Below are 21,377 nucleotides of genomic sequence, written 5' to 3' on the forward strand. Positions count from 1 at the left end.
GGCAATATTAAAAATCACAATTATGTTGAATGACACACATAATTCAGTGCTATAAATGACACCGATTAGTATTGTTTTTACAAAGCCAAATAAAGCATTTCAGAAGTAGGTCAAGAAGAATGAACTGGGTTGAGCAGGGGTTGCGGGGTTGGGGGGTGGTGGGGGCAGTGGGAAGGGCACAGATGGAGGATATTGCTGAAATATAAGCTCCGTGTGTACTTTTTTTGTGCGTGGGGGTGGGGCGTCTACTTTGTTCAGTGCTCTATCACCAGTGCCTGGTATTCAGCTCAGTACATTCTAAAGAACTCAATGAATGTTTAGGGACTGTTAAATGAAATGAAATAAGGATACGTTCATTTTGATGGAACAGGCAGTAGATAGGGATTCTAAAGTCTTAGAATTGGATTTTACTCATTATTAACTAATTACATAAGTGGGTTGCTATTAATCTTTTAACCTCAGCATCTTTATCTGTAAAATGGCAAAAAGATTCACTATCTCACAGAGATACTAAATGAATTAATATTTTAAATGTATCCTATGTCATTCTTCAAAATGTTACACAAATACAAGGATTACTTTCTGAGTATTTATATTTTTGGCCTCAGTATTTAGGTTGGGGCTCACATAGAAGAGGCACTAAACCATTTGTTAAAGTGATCAGGGAATGACTTACCAGTTCCTGTAAAACAGTAGTAGCCATCTAAATCAGATTTTCACACATTCTACAAAAGCCTTCAGATCAACAAGGAAAGCAAATAAAATGACCTATAGTCCACACCAACAGCATAGCTAGAAAACAGAGACTTCTACAAATTTTAATTTACCGTAAATGGGGAAACTAACATCTGAAACCGTCAAAACCAGCTTGTAGAAGCCTTGCATATAAGAATGAGGTGGGCATTGCAAAACACAAGCAATATCAACTTGGGATTTCCCCTAGAAGAAGTGTGAATGGGTCTAAGACCTAGTGGATACCAGAGCACTGGTTCCAGGAGAGGTAAAAGAAAGGGCTCCAAAAGTACTTTGATTCAAAAGTTAAGTCCTGTGAGATACACAAGAATGAGTGAGGTGTCCTTTGGAGCCTTGGCTACGAAGAAAAAGAAGGAAGAAAGTAGACGAAGTTTAATATCCCAAGAAACACTAGTTTCAAACATTAGTATCAAAGAACAGAAAATTAACCAACTAGCATCCCAAAAGACATCATTTATTAAGGAAACTACTCTTCACAGTTCCAATAATAAAAAACATTCTTGAACTAAGAAACCAAATACAGTATTCTCTTCTTAGCCATGGTTTTGCTTTCCATGGTTTCAGTTGTCCAGAGTAAACTGCAGTCTGAAAATATTAAATGAAAAATTCCAGAAATAAATAATTCATAAGTTTTATTATTTTTATTTATTTTTGAGGAAGGGTCTCACTCTGTTGCCCAGGCTGAAGTGCAGTGGCATGATCTCGGCTCACTGCAACCTCCACCTCCCGGGTTGAAGCAATCCTACCACCTCAGCTTCCTGAGTAGCTGGGACTACAGGCACATGCCACCATGCCCAGCTAATGTTTATGTTATTTGGTAGAGACAGCGTTTTACGATGTTGCCCAAGCTGGTCTCGAACTCCTGGATTCAAGTGATCCACCCACCTCGGCCTCCCAAAGGGCTGGGATTATAGTCATGAGCCACTGTGCCTGGCCTAACAATTCATAAGTTTTAAACTGCACACCATTCTGAGTAGTGTAATGAAACCTCACACTGCCCTGTGGGATGTGAATCATCCCTTTGTCCAGTGTATCCATGCTGTACACATCACCTGCTCATTAGTCACTTAGCTGCCATCTAGATTATCAGACTAACTCTCAAGGTATCACAGTGCTTGTGCTCAAGGTCCACAGTAGCCTAATGCTATACCACAATGCCTATGACATTCATCTCATTTAAACTCATCACAAAAGCAATTTATCACCTCACATCATCACAAAAAGGGTAAATATTTTGAAAGAGGGAACACATTTGCATAGCTTTTATTACAGTATATTGTTATAATTGTTCTATTTTATTATTAGTTAGTGTTGTTCATCTCTTACTGTGCCTAATTTACAAATTAAACTTTATCATAGGGGTATATGTATAGGAAAAAACATAGTGTGCATAGGGCTTAGTATTATCTGTGGTTTCAGGAATCCAGGAAGGATGATGGAACATACCCCCTCAAGGGTAAGGGGTCCTGTGATCCCTTCTAGTAACCTTCCACCTGACTTCTAATCACTTGGCTCAGAAAAATCCTACATATTTCATTAGGGAGAAAAATGAACTCCAATTACCCATAGAAAACTACTATAAATAAAAGTAGATAATCAAAACTCTTCATTTGATTAAAATCCTCTACCAACTCCACCTCCAAAAAATATAAAGTAACAAAAACCATAATACAATACTCCAAAATGAATTAAGTGCATTTATACAAATTATTGCAAATATGAAAGAAACCAGGAATCTAAAATCCAAAATTTGAGACTAGTAAAGAATAAACAATAGGCAGATATGCAAAGAGAGGAGAGAATGAGAGGAAAGAACAAGGAGAGAAACTGGAAAAATAAAATCATTTCTGAAATGAACGTTAAAATATAAGGTGTCCAATGATAAATATATAGAAGCAAAAGTACACAAAGGGACATAGTAAATGGGAATGAAAAGAACCAAAAGAACAAAAATGAAATAAAGTATTAAAAAAGATCAGAAAGTGATAGACACAGAGGACAGGCAAAGAAGATCCAACGTATATGTAATCAGAATTCTTAAACAGGAAAAACAAAACAATGAGATAGAAATAATATTTTTATATAATTCAGAAAGATGTTCTGAAAATAAAAAAGAAAAATCTACATATCAAAAGAGCCCCAAAATGTGCCAAATGGTCAGCCTTACACACATTCCAGTAAAATAATCAGACTTTAAGATAAAGAAAAGTACTTTCAGTCTCCAGGCAAAAAGTCAAACTCATTTACAAAGGAAAGAAAATGAAAGATTAGATTTCTTAATAACAATATAACAATGGAGCAAAGTCTTCACAAAACTCAAGGAAAGAATGTGTTGGCTAAGGAATTTATAACTAGCAAAGTCACCCTAAAAGTAGAAACACTAAAGAAAAACACCTTAAACATGCAAGAAAGTGAAGAAAACCGTACTCATGTGGAAGAATCTTCTAGCTGATGAACTTCTTCCAAAAGAGATGATTTTGGAAAGTACAACGGAAGAACAAGAAGTGAAAATTATACCTATTTAATTGCATATCAAAGACTAAAGGTGAAGATATGACTATAAGATTATTATGTAAATATTATCCATTCCACCAAAGTAGAAATAACACAACTTGAAAAAAAAAGTGGAGTAGGGGAAATACAATAAGCTCATTGATCTTGACATAGATAGTAGCTGGAAAAAAATGATATTACTAAAAGCAAAAAATCAAAATAGCAGAAGCCTGAGTTAGGCCATTCTTGCATTGCTATAAAGGAATACCTAAGGCTAGGTAAATTAAGAAGAGGTTTAGTTGGCTCATGGAGCTAAGGGAAATACATAAAAAAACTTATAAGAACTAAGGGCATTATATAGTTATCAGTATATAAAGTTTTTTTATATAAAATTATAGTAACTACTATGACTTATAAAATGCTTCCAAAATTTAAGAAAACAGACCACATAGTAAAAGACTAATTATAATACACACAGTTAACATAATATAAAAGAATATTACAGTGGCTGAAACCAGATATATCAGTTATATCAGTAAATATAAAATGTCTTAATTTTCCCATTAAAAGGATTTCCAGATTGGCTCGTAATATAAAACCCAACTCTAGGATGAACACAAGAAACAAGTCTTCAAAGGTGAGTCAGAAAGGCTAAAAATAAGGAGATGGACAAAGATATATGAAACAAATACAAATAAGAAAACAGAGGATGTGATTTTGTTACCAGGCAAAATTCAGGTTCAAAAACATTACCTGAGACAACAACAGAAGGACACTTTATAATGCAAAAGGCTGCAGCTAACAATGAATATATCGCAAGTACCGAATGTACCAAATGTTACAGAGCATCTTCCTAAAGCACAATGTACAGAAGATACAAGGATGAAGACAAGCTTTAATAATAAAAAATCTTAACCTATCTGTTTCAGTACAAGACAGTTCAACGGGTCAAAAAATAAGGAAGGTTACAGAAAACCTAACACAGTCATTAACACAGATCTTTCGAACTCCTTTGGCTAACTTTACACCCTTATAAAAAGAAATGTAACTTCAAAAGCCAATGTGACAGTCATGAAAACAGACCATATTAAGTCATAAAGAAAACCTCAACATGTTCCATAAAGTAGAAAAAATAAAAATTTATTTGATTAAAATGCAATTTTAATCAATTAAAATTCCTCTTTTGGTAATGGCAGAGTAGCTCATGCTGGAGAAATCTTCCCACAGAAAACAATAAAAAATATAGAAAAACTATTTTAAAAACATCTACCTGAAGTGACTGGCATGTGACCAAAACTATACAGAAATTTGAAAAGAATCAACACTGGAAAAAGTGATACAGTGGAAAAAAAAATAATTGATACATGATGAATCTCAAAAGCATTATGCTGAAAGAAAGAAACCTCCACTGTATAGTTCTATTTATACTAAGTTCCAGAACAGGCAAAATTAACCTACAGTGGAAAAAAAAGTCAGAATAGTGGCTGATTCTTGGGGTGGGAACCGTGGCAAGAGCTACTAATTGGAAACTGGGAAGGAGGACACAGAAACACTATCTATCCAAAAAATGTAATTAATTCAAAGAGAAAAAAAGCAAACAGAAACAAATAAGTCTGTTTATGATTTAATAACAAGACCATAAGAAAAAGTTCATTGATATGGTTTGGCTCTGTGTCCCACCCAAATCTCATGTTGAATTGTAATCCCCAGTGCTGGGGGAGAGACCTGGTGGGAGGTGATTGGATCATGGGGGCGGATTTCCCCCTTGCTATTCTCATGATAGTGAGTTCTCAAGAGATCTGGTTGTTTAAAAGTGTGTAGCATTTCCCCATTAGTTCGCTCGCTCTTCTGTCGCCATGTGAAGGAAATGCTTGCTTTCCCTTCACCCTTTTGCCATGACTGTAAGTTTCTTCAGGCCTCCAAGCCATGCTTCCTGTATAGCATGTAGAACTGTGAGTCAATTAAACCTCTTTTCTTCTTAAATTACCCAATCTCAGGTGGTCCTTTATAGCATTGTGAGAACAAAGTAATACAATTATTTCAAGTAATTTTTGAGTACTCTCCACCTATATCCACAGGGATGTACATATATGTGTATATATATGTATACACACACAAAGAACTGCAAAGAACTTATTTTAAATTGTGTCATAAAGAAATAAAATAGATTAGGCTGAACATGGTGGCTCACACCTGTAATCCCAGTGTTTTGGGAGGCTGAGGTGGGAGGACTGCTTGAGGCCAGGAGTTCAAGATCAGCCTGGGCAAGATAGTAAGACCCTGTTTTTACAAAATAAAAAAATAAGCAAGCTGAGAGACAAAAAATAAATAAGTTAGCTGGGTGTGTTGGCATGAACCTGTAGTCCTAGGTACTTGGGAGGCTGAGGCAGGAAGATTACTTGAACCCAGAAGTTTGAGGCTACAGCAAGCTATCATTGTGTCACTGCACTCTAGCCTGGGAGACACAGTGAGACCCTGTCTCTAAAAAAATTAAAAAATAAAAATGAAATAAAATGGACTGGACAGAGGAATAAAACAAATATTAATTGTAGAACCTTAGTGGTAGGTATATGGGTATTCACTGTATAATTCTTTCAACTTTTCTGTATGTTGGAAAATTTTCATAATTTCTGTATGTTAAAAAAGAATTGTAAGGAAATCTTGAACTTGCCTAAGTAGGTTTACTGTCAGTAATAATATTGGTACTGTAATCAAAAACCTATAAATATTGATATAAACTCATGATTTTTTCATCTCTTTCATCACTATGTCCACTGAAAAAGCCTAGAAGCAGTGATACCCCAGGAACCGTGAGCATACCTAGTGCCCAGGTTTGGCATTCAAAATATGATTCACCAGTAAAGGGAGCCAGGTGTCAGAGAAATGGCTGACTCTAGGCTTGGGGCAGGGAAAATATAAAGCAAGAATGGATTGTCTTTTTGTGTCAGGAAGCAAGAGATTCTTAGTGACTATAAATGATAATAAAACATTGAATAAAAATCCAGGAATGGAGAGACTAAAGAGAGGAATGTCCTTCTTTATAGAAGAGTATCAGCCAATAAGTGTAGAAGGAATACTAGAATTAGATAATCACAGTTTTACAAACCCCATTATAAATATAATTGATTTAGGGAAGAATCATAAATGGATGATAAAGCCATTAAGTTAAAGCTCATTGGATAACAGAATAGTCACCCAATTCCAACACCCCACAGATTATTTATGAACTGCAAAGGGAAAAAACCATTTTATCATGAAGAAGAAAGCTGGCAACTGCCATCTAAAGCAAGGGTTTAAACTCAGCATTACCTGGTGGTAAGACCAGATATCATATTGCATCAATTGGGAGCATATAATGGTCCCCAGCCTCACCTAGAAAAAAATGTTTAACTTGAGTCTGATAAAGCCTTTAGACTCAATGTCCATCTATGGCAAAAACACAGAATATGAGAAAAGGTTCAATGATACTTCAAGGAAACAACCAGGCAAATGCAGAATGCAGGATATTTTAAAGGCTATATTTTAAAAATCTAGACTCTTTTTTTTTTTTTTTGAGACAGGGTCTTACTCTGACGCCCAGGCTGGAGTGCAGTGGCATGATTGTCGCTCACTGCAATCTCAAGCTTCTGGATGCAAGTGATCCTCCTGCCTCAGCCTCTTGTGTAGCTGAGATCACAGGCACACACCAGCACACCTGGCTAAATCTTTCTGTATTTTTTTGTAGAAACGAGGTCTTATTATGTTGCCCAGGTTGGTCTTGAACTCCTGGGCTACAGCCATCCTCCCACCTCAGCCTCCCAAAGTCTTGGGATTACAGGCGTGAGCCACCATTCCTTGCCGAGGCTCTTCTAAGTATAAATGACAAGGGGTTTTTAGAAATAGGCAGAGTAATTAAAAGAAACTGGAGTTATAACCAAATGTACTGCATAGATCTTGACTGAATTCTGGTTTGGGGGAAAAAAAGATAAACAGTTTTCTTCTGACAACTTGGTAAAATTGAATATGGACGGGATATTAGATTATTATGGAATTACTAATATTTTGTATATAATATTTTGATTATGTAGAAGAATGTTATTTTTAAAAGATCCATGCCAAATTATTGTGGTGTGTGTGCCATGTTGTCTGCAACTTATTTTTAAATGGTTCAACAACAAAAAAGAAAAATGTGTGCATATATACACACGCTAGTATGTGTATTTGTGTGTGTGTGTGTGTGTGTGTGTGTATAGAAAAAATGGTAGAGTAGATGAAGTGAATATATATAGCAAGCTATTAACTGGACAACCTAGGGGGAGAATATACATGATGTTGATTGTACTATTCTTGTAATTTTTACATATGTAAATTTCATAATAAAAAGTTGATTAAAAAGCAAACATAGTTAGGAATAAATGACAATCTGGAACATGATGAACAGACACTTAGACCAACAAATGACAGTAAGAACCTAAGAACATAAAAGAAGGTGACAAAAAAAAAAGTAACTGGGATATAATTAACTCCTATTAAATTCTAAGCCCTATTTGCTCATCATACACATTAAGGGGATACAAGGCAAAACTTATTTATGAAGCATACATTAAATTGTTCTTAAGTAAGTACACAACACTGTTGGTGTTCTGCGGGATATAAGGTAGAAAGAAGGAGAGAACCAAGAGTTACCTCAGCTATGAGTTGCCTCTAAGCTCCAGGCACCAAATCCTCACAGTAATCCTGTGAAATTAATGGTGATATCAACTCTATTTCACTGATAAGAAGTAAGAATCAGACATTGTCCCTGTTTCCAAAAGCTTATAATTTATGAAAAGATATGTTGCTTATAAATAGCTCTATTAGAATTTAGTATGTTATAGTGAGGTATTCATGATTTGGATGGTACTAGAAGTAAAAGGAGGTAAATAGTCATTTTTTGGGTCCTTACCATGGACATAAAGGAATAATTATTTTCTGAATACAATTATCAAGGAAACTTTGAGGCAGGTGTGGTGTCCCAGAACAAGTGGGTTTTATCAAGTGAGAATGAAAGATATGGCATTTCAGTGTAAGCAAACACACTGGAGATGTGAAAATCCAAGAACTATTTTCGGGATACCAATCAAGCATTTGGCTGCAATAAATTTGTAAAGCAGAAATTGAAAGATAAGAGTGCAAGGAGTTTGGGATCAGACCACAAGGATTCTGGAATGCCTATTTCAGTAAATGGAAACCAATAGCTATTTTTTGAAAGTAGACTGAAATAAACCATCTTTTAAGTAGCCATATCCAGCCACAGCATGCAGAAAAAAAGGTACAATGATAGTTTACTAGTCAAAAGTCCAGCAAATTAACAGACTGCTATAACCAAGCCACGATACCTCTAAATTGAGGCAGTAAGCAACCTATGCACCTCATCCTAACGACCTACTGCCTACCCAATCCAGAAAGGTTTTTACATCCTGACTCCATTGGGAACTGTACAGAAGCCTGGGTATTTTGGCTTGTTCAAGCATAAAGAACAGGCAATGTACTAGGTATTTCATACCCAAACACAACTTAGAAAAAAGTTTTTGTTATATTATTGGAACAGTATGGTAAAAGAACATTTAACCAGTTGCCAATATTCTCAGGATTGTGTGGTTTTAAAAAAACAACAAATGATATTAGTGATTTCTTAACTGTGGTTCCTCATCTAAAGCAGAGTAACCACTGATTGAATTCTTCCAAGGGTGGTACAAAAGTAGCACTGTTCTATATGCAGCAGTTAAGTCAATGCATACAATGAACTTCTTAGGACATTAGGACTTAATTCTTTCCTGGAACCCGAGTTTTAGGCGGCTTTAGAATGAAGTAAGATTATTTGACTTCTTAAATAATTTCACTGGATTGAGAAATAACTTAAAACTTCTTGCAGAATGATTATGTACAGAGAGCACTTTGAGTGAAGATCTATTAGAAAAGCCCTAAAGAAATCCACAGTTTTGATTTCCTCATTTCTCTAATAAAAGCTTACTTCTTTATATGATCATTTCTATGTCTGCCTATTCTTAAATATTTTCCCTAAAAACTGGTTATTTCAATTATTTACTCTCATCTTTTTAATACCCTGCTGCCAAATAACCTTCCCCAAATACTTGTTTTTATCATACTTCTTCCTTGCTTAAAATAAAATGATAAAACATAACAGGATATAGAATATTCAAGATTTTTTAAATTCCAGAATTCAATAATTAAGAGAAACAATGTTTTTATATGAATGACGAAGAAATATAATGTGTATATGTAACATAAAAGATATTTTCACGGGTAAGCAAATATATATATAAAGCCCTGTAATAGCTCACCATGGCAGCTTGGAGCAATAGTTAAAAAAAAGTACAGGTTCTTTTTTGGACGGAGTGGGAGATGGAGGTACATGGGTTTTTAAGTCACCTGGATTCATGACCTAGCCACAAAGGCACTGTGTATCCTTAAAGAGTTACAGCCTTTAAAAGAGGTTTATATCTGATATGGTTTGGCTGTCTCCCCACCCAAATCTCATCTTGAATTGCAGCTCCCATAATCCCCATGTGTCATGGGAGGGACCATCAGGAGGTAACTGAATCATAGGGGCAGGTTTTTCCTGCACTGTTCTCATGATAGTGAGTAAGTCTCACAAGATCTGATGGTTTTATAAAGGGCAGTTCCCCTGCACATGATCTCTTGCCTGCTGCCATGTAAGACATGACTTTGCTTTTCCTTCGCCTTCTGCCATGATTATGAGGCCTCCCCAGTCATGTGAACCGTGAGTGCATTAAACCTCTTTTTCTTAATAAATTACTCAGTCTCGGGTATGTCTGTATTAACAGTGTGAAAATGAACTAATACAATATCTTTCTCCATTTTTAATGTGATATTTGTGAACATCTTACACAATGCCTGGCACCTGGAAAGGCTGTTAATTAATACCAAAGAAATTTGTAGCATTCCAGGCTTTCTTGAATCTTGCTTCCTCCTTCCTTTTCATCTTTGCCTTGATCTTCAGACTCAACACAACAGATCTTTTCCCTGCTCCTGAATAATTCATATTTATTTTTCAAAGTAAATTTTTCTTTTGCTATTTCTTTTTGAGACAGAATCTCACTCTTTTGCGCTGGCTGGAGTGCTGTGGTGCAATCACAGCTCACTCCAGCCTTGATATCCCAAGCTTGAGCAATCCTCCCGCCTCAGTCTCTTGAGTAGCTGGGAGTACAGGCACATGCCACCATGCCTGGCTAATTTTTGTCTTTTTTGTAGAGACAGGTTTTTGCCATGTTGCCTAAGCTGATCTCGAACTCCTGAGCTCAAGCAATCTGACCACCTTGGCCTCCCAAATTGTTGAGATTACAGGTGTGAACCACTTCACCCGGCCTATTTTGTAATTTTTCTTGGAATGCTGCCTTCCTCCTGCTCACCTACCTGGACTCTATCCATCCTTCACAATCTAGAAGATCCAAACCCAATTGTTCTATTAGATATTCCTCAATTCCACCATTTCACACTTATTGGATTCTTCTTTGAAAAAGTCTAGATTTAGTGTCTATACTTATTTTTTGACATCTTATCATAAAATTTAGAGAAGGTAGACTAGTGTTCTCATTAAAATGCTATTTGTTTTAACTCTGGCAGCAATATAAAACTGAGCATTTTTCCACCTTAAGGACTAACCAAACTAAGGTACAGACTGCTAAGTCTCTAAAGGCAAAATATTTGCTGAATATACAATATTGTCATATTTTGACAAATTCTGTTCTTTTAACATAGACACCCTAGCACAGTGCTTAATAAGTGTTCTGCAAGCGGTAGATATTCAGTATATCTGCATAATTTACATAACTTTCTTCAAGGAACTAAATCATTAATCTTCAAGTCATTTTTGTGTAATGACAAAGCAATTATAATTTCTAGTTACATCTGATCAGTCACCTCAGGTTATATCTTCACATACAAAATGAAGGTATAAACAAAGAATACATATAGACTATACAAGATTTTTTTAAATTCCAGCAATAATTAAGGGAAACACTGTTTTTACATGAATGATGAACAAATATATGTGTGTGTGTGTGTATAGTGACAAAGATATTCTCATCTATCACAGATAATTAGTAAAGAAACTGAAAATTATACACATTTCCAGTTAGGGATCCTAATTTTTCCCCATCACTGCTATATAAATTGAACAGGCATTAGGCTTATTTAATAGTTTTTATAAATCAGCAACTTCAGAAAAGCCACACTGCCGAATTTAAGAAACAGTCAATTCATAACTCATTATAAATATTTAAAGAGCATTAAATATGGAGGCAGATATGGTCCCAAAAATAATATTCCAGATATTGTGATAGATGACATAATGTTTAGTCCCATACTTTCTAAAATCAGGGCTTCTCAAACTTTTCCATTGAAACTGCCCCTCTTGACAAAATATCCTAATAAAAAGGCTGAGAGGGAACATATATCCCCTATCCCCAGGAATAAGAAAGCAGAACCTCCAAATACTCCACTATTCTAAACTTCTCATGCTTAATCTTAAAAATTCATGCTCTAAGAAGACATGCCATATTTATTCTATGACTTTGCATCATGTACTCTCAGTGCTACAAGTTACCAACTTTGAGAAGCACTCACTTAAACCAATGTATGTCTATCTGAAAAACATTTTCCTACATTATGCTAATGGAACAATTTCATTGTATAATGCTGGAGGCATATAAGAATGAAAACTGACATTTGTTGAGTATTAAGTATGTAAAAGGCATTACATTAGGTTTTTGTATATATAAAAATCTCAATTTTCAAAATGTAAATATTATCATGCCCACTGTAAGGAAGGAACTGAGGCACAAGGAGATTAAAATAGCTATCCCGGCAGGGCACAGTGGCTCATGCCTGTAATCCCAGCACTCTGGGAGGCCGAGGTGGCCAAATCACGAGGTCAGGAGATTGAAACCATCCTGGCTAACATGGTGAAACCCCATTTCTACTAAAAATACAAATACAAAAAAAAAATCAGCTGGGTGTGGTGGCACACGCCTATAGTCCCAGTTACTCGGGAGGCTGAGGCAGGAGAATCGCTTGAACCCGGGAGGCAGAGGTTGCAGTGAGCTGAGATCACACCACTGCACTCCAGCCTGGGTGACAGAGCGAGACTATGTCTTTAAAAAATAAATAAATAAATAAAAGCTATCCCATGGCAATATAGCTAATAAGGTTGGCTACTTTGTATCCAGGTCTCTATTACATTACATCCTCATCAAAATTTTATTTTTACAGAAATCTCAGACTCTGACTGGTGTTTTTAACTTACTTTTCAAGAATTTAATGATGCTATGCTCAGCCCAACAGTCACTATTGTCTAACAAGAAACTCTTCCCTTGTGTCAGAGCTGTGAATCAACAAAGGGGAATGTAAGACTGTTTTTATTTAAAATACACCAAAATCCAGCCTCTAAATTGAACCAATTCTTAGGTTCAAGTAAGATTTGGCATTGTAAAAAGATAGGATATAAATTTCATATACAAATCATAGATCTAATCTAAAAGAACAGCATGAGATGACAGAACACATGAGCAGAAGTTATTAATACTTAGCAAATCTTAAATCTCATTAGCTTCCATCACTTGTTGCATGAATGTCCTTGAGGTTTTTTGCCTCTCTGGGACTTATGTTCACCATATCAAGAGATGGGCTAGCAGATTTTTAAGTTCCTTTCCATTCATAAGGTTTTATCTCCTTATAATTTTGCTGCTCACTCATCTCAATTTCTATACTTGAGTTTCCATGTCTCACAGCTAGTACCTTTATATTAGCATATTTCTAAGCAATTAATTTTCTTACTCTACATTTCTATCAATATTGGTACTTTCTTCTTAAAATGCTCCCTCAGTCATTGCTTCTGGATAATTTTCATTTTATAATTACATATTGAACACAACAGCCCAATAAAAGCTGCTGCCTAAGTTCACTCTGAGCTGTGTCGGCAAACTGTTTATGATGTCAGCTGCTACTTCAGTGTATTTGTTTTTTAAAACAGTTTGGTGATTTGACATTGGTACTTAAGCTTAAATTATACTATGTTTTAAATTTACATATTTAAGTACATTAAAAGCCACAGGTAAACTATGTTACTAACCATCTTCCAGTCTGATTTGCAATCTGTTCTTCTAATTTCTGTAGCTCCGATGTATAGGCCATTAGTCGAGCATTGCACACCATGAGATTCTTAACTGCATGTAAAACTTGATCTTTCTGAGTGCTCAGAGAAAGGAGTTTCCATATTCCTTCTCGCATTCGAATTTCTAAGTCTATTTTTTCTTGAATGTTGCAGTCCTAAAAAAAAAATGCATCTTGAAAATATAGCAAAAACCCAAAATTACATCTTAACCCATAATAGATCGAAAATAGATATCATAATTGTATACCATATTGAGAAAGCAACAAAGTTTTAATATATGTAGTGTAAAAATAGCTATTTTAAAATGCTCTTTGCAATTCTTAACTTCTTGCTTCATTAGGAAGTCTTTACAATCTAAAGAAACGGAATAAACGAACATAAACAAAGGTGAGAAACATTATGTGTTCTTATAACTATACGAAGTTTCATAGCATCCCTCCAAAATTTATGTCCATCCAGAACCTCAGAATGTAGCCTTATTTGGATACAGGGTTTTGCAGATGTAATTAGGTAAAATGAGAACATACTGGATTAGAGTGGGTCCTAAATCTAATGACTAGTGTCCTTAAAGAAAGGTCCCATGAAGACACAGTCACATACAGAGAGAATGACATGTGAAGACAGAGACTATTATGTCTGTAAGCCAAAAAAATACCAAGGATTGATGGCAATAATCAGAAGCTGGAAAAGGCAAGAAAAGAATTCTTTCCTAGGGCCTGCAGAGGAGCATGACCCTGCCAATTCCTTGATTTCAGAAGTCTGGCCTCCATAAGTTTGAGAATAAATTTCTCTTGTTTTCACCCACTCAGTCTTGGTCATTTGTTATAGCAGCCTTAGAAAACATACAATAACTAATGTGAACAATATATCACACATATATATTATATACATTGTATTAAGAGATGGCAGTGTGGTTGATGACAGTGAATTAACCAAGAAAAACATTCTGAAAAAGCAGATACTGAGTAAAGGAGCCAAGGTTTAGTAGCAGGGAGGAAACAGCCTATTTGTAACAGTAGGCAGTGTAAATACAATCTCAGAAGCAAGAGAGTGAAAGCGCTGTACACTGAAAATGTCAGAAGCCTTAGCTATCTGGAACAGAGCTTTAGAATACAATTCTGGACATACCATTTATTTTAGTTTTAGGGTTCACCATGAAACTACTAAGTATTTTATTGCTGAAAGTCTTTTATTCCATATAATTATCTTTTAATGGCCTGATTCTACATATAAGTTTCACACGCAACATTAAAATTCTACAAACTGAATGTACAGTTCTGATTTAATTCACAATGACTTTATAAAAATTATAAATCAAAGGTACTCTTTATTATATCACAAACATGTAATGTTTCTGGTATGTCTATTTCTAAAACATAAAGTGACCACCCTAGTTTCTATGGCAAAAAAATAAAGACTATAATTTACCTTCTGAATGGATCAAAATGTAAATTTAAAAATGTAAATGAAATCTAATACCAAAAGGGCTATACAACCTTTTCAAAAAGAAAAGATGAAAGTTAGGAGAGCTAATAGTTTTTGAAGACTACCCCAAAAGACAAACTACAGTAGATGATTTAACTTGACTATCCAAATCAATCAACTGTACTATTTACACACAGAAAACAGCTCTGTTTAATTACCTTCTGTAATTACATCATGTAATCACCACATAAAAACCTTCTCATATAGTGTTGTAACTCAAAACTGGTGTACTATATAAATGTAGTCATTTGCTGGTTTTCCTTCATTACACATGACTGAATTTCAACAACTCCATTTCATCTTTTTATGACTTACTAGCCCCAAAGTAAATTCTTCTTCAATGTAATTAGCAATTAATTATAAGAATTATCTATGTGACCCATATGTCTATAGAAATAAACTCTGGCAGACTGACTATATTAGGGAGTGCACATAGGGAGCAACCTAAAGCTGGGATGAATAGCTTTACCCCACAACTCAAATATAAACAAATACCATCTGGTGCCACTAAATTCAATTTTGGTTTTAAATGATGCAATGAAACAGGCAGTTGAACTAGCACAGTGGTTCTCAAAGCTGGCTGCATATTAGAATCATCTAAGGCAGAGAGGAAGGGCCTTATAGAAGTACCTAAACCTGTGACCTACGCCAAACCAATCAGGCTCTCTGGAGGTGGGGCTTGAGCATTTTTTTTTTTTTACAGTTCCTCTGGTGATTCAATGGTCAGCTAGGGTAGAGAAGCACAGCTGGACTATTTGAAATTCCACAGCAATCTTGAAACTTGCAACAACCTTAAAGAACCAGCAGGTGGCTACAGCCACATTAAGGAATCAGTTTGTGTTTCTATCACATAAATGAAGAGTATCTTCTCACCATCACTTATAATGAAGACTCCATAAAACTATAGAAGCTTGGGAAATAGTAGAGAAAGAAAATGTAAAGTCAGGATTAAAAAAAAAATGTACGTGTAAAAAGTTTGAAGATGATGTAAGATTAAAGTACTATTTATTAAGGAAATGAGGTGTATCTAACAGATACTACTATTAAGATTTTTTCCTTTAGAGCAAGGGTCAGAAAACTATGGCCTGGCTTTGTAAATAAAGTTACACTGGAGCACAGATTCACTCATTCATATTGTCTATGGCTCCTTTAAGCTACAAGGGCAGAGTTGAGCAACTTCAACAGAGACTGAGTGGCCTGCAAAGCTGAAAATACTTACTGTTTGCCCCTTTATAGAAATAGTTTACTGACCCATAATCCAGCCAAATTAACATACACAGTAAACTATAATCTTACCTCCCTCACTGAGGCAGGTCTCAGGCAAATGTCAGTTAAGTGGATCCCAGAAGGCTAACATAAGCAGGATGAATTGTTAAGTGTACATATGGTTTTCAATGTATTCTGAGCTGTTGGTTTTTTTTTTTTTTTTAAGGCTACTGTTTTAGCCAGTTTTGTATTTCCCATGCAACTTCTTTTAGTACACATCTACACTTTACATGCAGAAAAAGCCTCTCTGGTTAAGCAGTGCTAGCTCTAGCAAGGAAGGGTTTATGGAACCAAAACTCTTTAGAGTTGTCTTTAGTTACTAAGGGTATACAATGCATCAGGGGTAAGGGTTGATGTCTAGTGCTATCCCCAGCAAGAATAATGATCATGTAATAAGGGTACCGATTGGGCATTCAATAGTGATGTTTATTAACCTCAAAGAAGATGAGTAGGGAATGGAAAATCATCAGTGTCGCTCCCTCAGCCATAATGGCTTGGCCAGGTAGAGTCAAGGCTGATTAGGACCAAAGACAAAAGCTGGTCTCCCTGTAACCATTCCTTTTAGGATTGTTTGAATGCCAGTCTCCAGGAACAGCAGAGAATGAGGTAAGGCCATCATACTCTTATTTCTTTTCCAATTTTCTGAGTAAGGGCTTGCCTCTAATCAAGTCAAACAGAAGCCGGTGTCACTGTCCTGACGCTATAAGTAGTTAAAGTCAGGCTGATAAAAATATATGGACAAGGCTATGAATGAAATAGGAGCATACCTTAAAAATAGAAATTTAGGTTAAGTAGGAAACAGAAACCTACTAGGTTTTAAGAGCTAGCCTAGCATGAAGGAAGTGCAAAGAAAATGGCTTTATTGTTGGTATTAAAAACTGACTAAAAAAACCTGAAGTTGAACTCCTGGTAAGACAACTGCAGTAATCAAGACAGAAACTATGATTCACCTAATGGATATAGTTAAGCCATGTTAACAAAGACCAAGGTGAAGAAGAAAAGAGTAAATACAGTACGTTCTCATTTTGCTAAAAGAAATTGTGTGGATTTTAAGAATTGTTTATGTACAGAAAAAAGTCTGGAAATTGTTAACAGCGGCCATTCTGGGGAATGGAACTGGAGACCGAATTCTTAAATTCATGTTTCTGTATATGTTGACTTTTCTGCAATGAGATAGTATTACTTTTTGAATTTTATTTTTATTAAGATGCCAAAAGCTTAAACATTTGTAAGAAAAGTAGGGGACTGCCCTAACCACTCAGATGAATAGGACAAAGGATAATAACAACAATAGTCATCTCTGAAGCACATCCTGAGTGCTAGGTGCTGTGATAAGTACTTTAGAGAGGTTCTCCAATTCCAACAGCTGTCTGGGATAGGCGGAATACCCAAGCTACAACTGTGGAAACTGAAACTTAGAAAATAGAGATAACTTATTCAAGGTTGCACAATAAGAAGAGTTTGGTTTGACCTGAATCTGACTCCAAAGCCAATACTCTATGCTGTGAGGAGTCGCAGAGGACTCCAGGGTTTCAGTAGAGGTGTTTGACTAGTGTGTGACCACCTCAAAATCTTTGGCCTTATCTCGATTACATGGCAGCTTCGTTCATGCATCAAAGGAAATACCAAATAAAAATTCAGTGTTAGTCAAGTATAAAATTATCTGACCGACTCTCAATGTTCCTGTTAGGTTGAAACCTACTACTATTTTGTGTTTTTTCTTCAAATCCAAACTGAGGAAGTAATTCCACATTTCAATCATTTTGATTTTGTCCTGCCTAAGAAATTAAGTATTGTATCTTCCCACATGTAAATAACCCAGCCTTTATGTATATTTAAACATTTATTTTCATTCCATGCAACTAAACTTCAAGATTTTATCCTCTTGTCGCTTCTGTACCATTCTTATTCTTGCAGCCTGCAGCTCAATAAATACACCTGGACAGCTACACCTACACCTATATGATACGTGCAAGAACATCAATAGAATGGCAATTCACTATAAATCAAGATTTTGTTAGCAATCAGGACAGCCAAAGTACATAACAGGACAGGACTGAAAAAAAGTACATCAAAATCTTTGAAATTTTTGAAAATGCTGGCATAAAACAGCGTAAGTATTACTGATAAAGACACTGGACTTCTTTTGCATAATGAATCTTAATGTCTTGCTTTATTTTTCACAGTATTATTGAAAACTAATAATTTTGTGTCTGCTAAGGAAATCCCAGATTTTTAAACAAAGATATCAGGTGCCTCCATATGAATGAAATTGCAAATATTCTACCAATTTTGACCTACAAAACTGGCAATTTCATATGGCTTAACCTATTTCTGAAGTAGGTAAAAGAAGGTAGAGATTAAAATAGAAGTGAAGGTCCAGCTTAAAGACATCAGAGTTTTCTTTTAAGACCCTAAAGTTATGGTTAAGAGTGAAAAGTGGTAACATTTTAATAACTGATGCTGCCAAGAAATAATGTTGGTCTAGTAAAAAGTAAAATAAAAAGGTTTCTAACGCATTTTACATGGCTCAAAAGCAAACATCAAACTTCTATCCAATGTCACGTGTACTCCCTCTTTCCTTTCAAATGATTTGAGAAAGAACCCAGTATCAAACCTTCAACTATTTCTAAAGGGCAGAGGTTGCTGTTTGCCTCTACTCCGCTCCGACCCCCCTCCCCCCAACCAGTTCTGTGTTGTGTGTAGACATCGCTCCATTACTGTGCTTCCCATTAAATCCGTAATAAGCCAGCTGTCCACTGGCCTCGCTGGGTTTCTTGGGAATCGAGGGGCTCCCATTTCCCCGGCATCACCTACACCTGCAAAAAGACAGGCGTCCAAAGCCTGGGGAGGGCAGCGGACAGATGCGCCCGCAAACGCGCGCCTGGACCCCGGCACCGCCTTCCCAATCAGGACCTCAGCTGCCTGAGAAACTCGGGGGTTCCGATGTCCAGGCCCTTTAAAGCCCCAAGAGCGCAGTCTCCTAATCCCTCCCTTTGTTTCTGGCCACCGCTGAAATAGAGGAGCGGGGGAGAGGCTTTCCCGACTCCTCCACAAAGCAAATGCGCGAGGAACAGAACCCCGACTCCCTCACCTTCCGCGGCAGGGTCCCTCCCGCAACTCACCTGCTGGGTGGGAAGCCCCGCCAGGCCGAGCGCAGGACCCCTCAGGCTCGGCCCCTCCATCTCCAACGCGAACTGTCCGGGCCGTCGCCACTCCTTCAAAGGGAAGATTTGAAAAGCCCGCCCCTGGCAGGAGCCGCAGAGGACGCCAACCGCCCGGCCGTACCAAGTCCCAGTCGCAGGGGCCGGGGGCGCAGGAGGAGCCCGGCCGAAGCGCACGCGCAGTGGGCGCGCCTCGCGCCCTGCAGCTCCCACCGCCGGAAGTTGCCGAGACCCCAGGCTCTAGCGCGGCGGGGCGGGGGAGAGGGCGGCGGTGCCGGACTTAAGGCCCTGACAGGGATGTGGGCGGGCCTGGGACGGGAGTGGGAGGGGCCGCGGGGAAAGCTTCGGCGGCGGAGCGCACCTGTCCCAGCTCAGGTTTCTGGCTGGTGGTTTTCGTGGCACGCCCTTTGCACTGGGAGCTTTCTGCCCGCATCCCACCGAAGGCCTTCCAAAGTGATCGTAGCTGGACAGACTCGAGGCTGCAGTCCCTGTACTCCCAGACAACTCAGGAACCCACAGTGTCACTAAGAGCCCACGGTCTCGTTCCTAGAGAACCAATAACATTACTCTCAAACACAGCGCTCGCTGTCTCCTCTCACCTTGCCCAGCGTTGTCACCAGGGTCACCCAGATATCATGGTTTTATTCATCAGGTTCGTGAGATACTATGTCAGGCATTTCACAAGGTCTTGTCTTTGCCCCCAGTGTTTATAATCCCAGATGTTCCCCGCCAACTACTCTGTCCACTTACTTTGTTTTCTTGCGAAGGATTTCTTTCAGCTCTCTCGCCCTCTCTTTCCCTCTCCAACATCTAAGGTGACAGCAAAATGGGGTACTATTTCTCAAGAGCCTCATTTCTTGCTGCCCTAAAGATTAGCACAAAGACCCATTTTAATTCATGGATTTTGTTAATTATAAAGGGAAACATGGGATTTTTAAAATTCAAAATGAAAGCAGCAAAGATATCACACCCTTGAAAAGTCCTTAAAATTCATTGTCCCTAGTTTATCTTTATTTCCCCCTTGAAAAGGCAACAGGAAGCCTCTTTGGCTTCATTTTTTTCTTCTTGAAGAGTCTACCAAATCAACCCTCCAGCCCTCATCGCCTAGAAACCCTTGGGCATTTTTCCTCCATAAATAGGTGCCCATGTTTTTTTATTTGCCTGGGACAGGCCCTGTCTGGGTCTGTTGTCCCAATGTTGCACCAATCTTGCCCTTATCCCGTAGTGGATATTATATAGTCATTTTAACTGCAAGACCCTTTTAAAAGCAGTTGGTTTGAGAATGTACTTTAAAAATATAATGGATACCCTTCCTCAAATAGGTAAAATGCCTCTTTAAGACCCATTGGACTAGGTGATACTAGAAGCTTCCCAGTTGGGAATGATGGTCCCCTTGCATTATGAATGACCCATATCCTTACAACAATAAAATATGTGTTCAAAATTATCAACACGGAGCTCACCTCATTTTCTACAAACACAGGTCTGAATTTCAGGATCATTATATGCCCCTTCCTCCAATGCACATCTCTCTCTTGTGCTACCACTTTGTGGTGTAATTATCCCCTACTCAGTATGAGGCTGCATGAGCCTAGCTGTAGTACCTGACTCAAAAGAAAAACACACCGCGAGCCCATCATCAGACACATAGTATTTACAACACATACAGCTCTCAGATGCAGATCAAAATACATGTAGAAGCCAGCACTTCATAAAAACAGAGGTGAGTCAACCAGTTTAGAATTGGACACTGATAGAGGAGTATTTGATGAGTTAAAACCAGATATTTAACTGGAGATACGTTTATTTATGATACTAGAAGAAAGAGATTAGACAAGACCATATTTAGTAATTATCTGTAGAATACAGTTGTTACAAAAGACCTTTCTCTTTGGAGAAGAAGTTATGATGTGGTCCTGTTTTTATTATACACCAGGAGAGGTCCCCAGGAAGTGCTTAAGTACTTAATTATTATATGATGATTAAAATACCTTGGAGTAGGACTTATGTTTCCTTATTTATCCTCAAGTCCTTACTTGTTA

General features: G+C 37.2%; 1 protein-coding gene across 2 annotated transcripts in view; it reads right to left on the reverse strand.

The window, feature by feature from the left end:
• The window catches only part of RTKN2 (rhotekin 2), a 75,578-nt gene extending 55,793 nt beyond the window's left edge, over positions 1 to 19,785 (reverse strand). Inside the window, exons 1-2 of one of the 2 annotated variants that reach the window (XM_009458530.5) lie at positions 19,297 to 19,785; positions 13,379 to 13,575 (exon numbers count right to left, since the gene is read on the reverse strand). In XM_009458530.5, coding sequence (XP_009456805.1) covers positions 13,379 to 13,575; positions 19,297 to 19,356 — 257 coding nt within the window. In that variant the 5' untranslated portion in view covers positions 19,357 to 19,785. The remainder of the gene's footprint in view (positions 1 to 13,378; positions 13,576 to 19,296) is intronic. The other variant, XM_063781830.1, reaches the window with a different exon arrangement.
• Between the last annotated feature and the right edge of the window lie 1,592 nt (positions 19,786 to 21,377).

The sequence above is a fragment of the Pan troglodytes genome, chromosome 8 (assembly GCF_028858775.2).
Source record: "Pan troglodytes isolate AG18354 chromosome 8, NHGRI_mPanTro3-v2.0_pri, whole genome shotgun sequence".
Lineage (NCBI taxonomy): Eukaryota > Metazoa > Chordata > Mammalia > Primates > Hominidae > Pan > Pan troglodytes.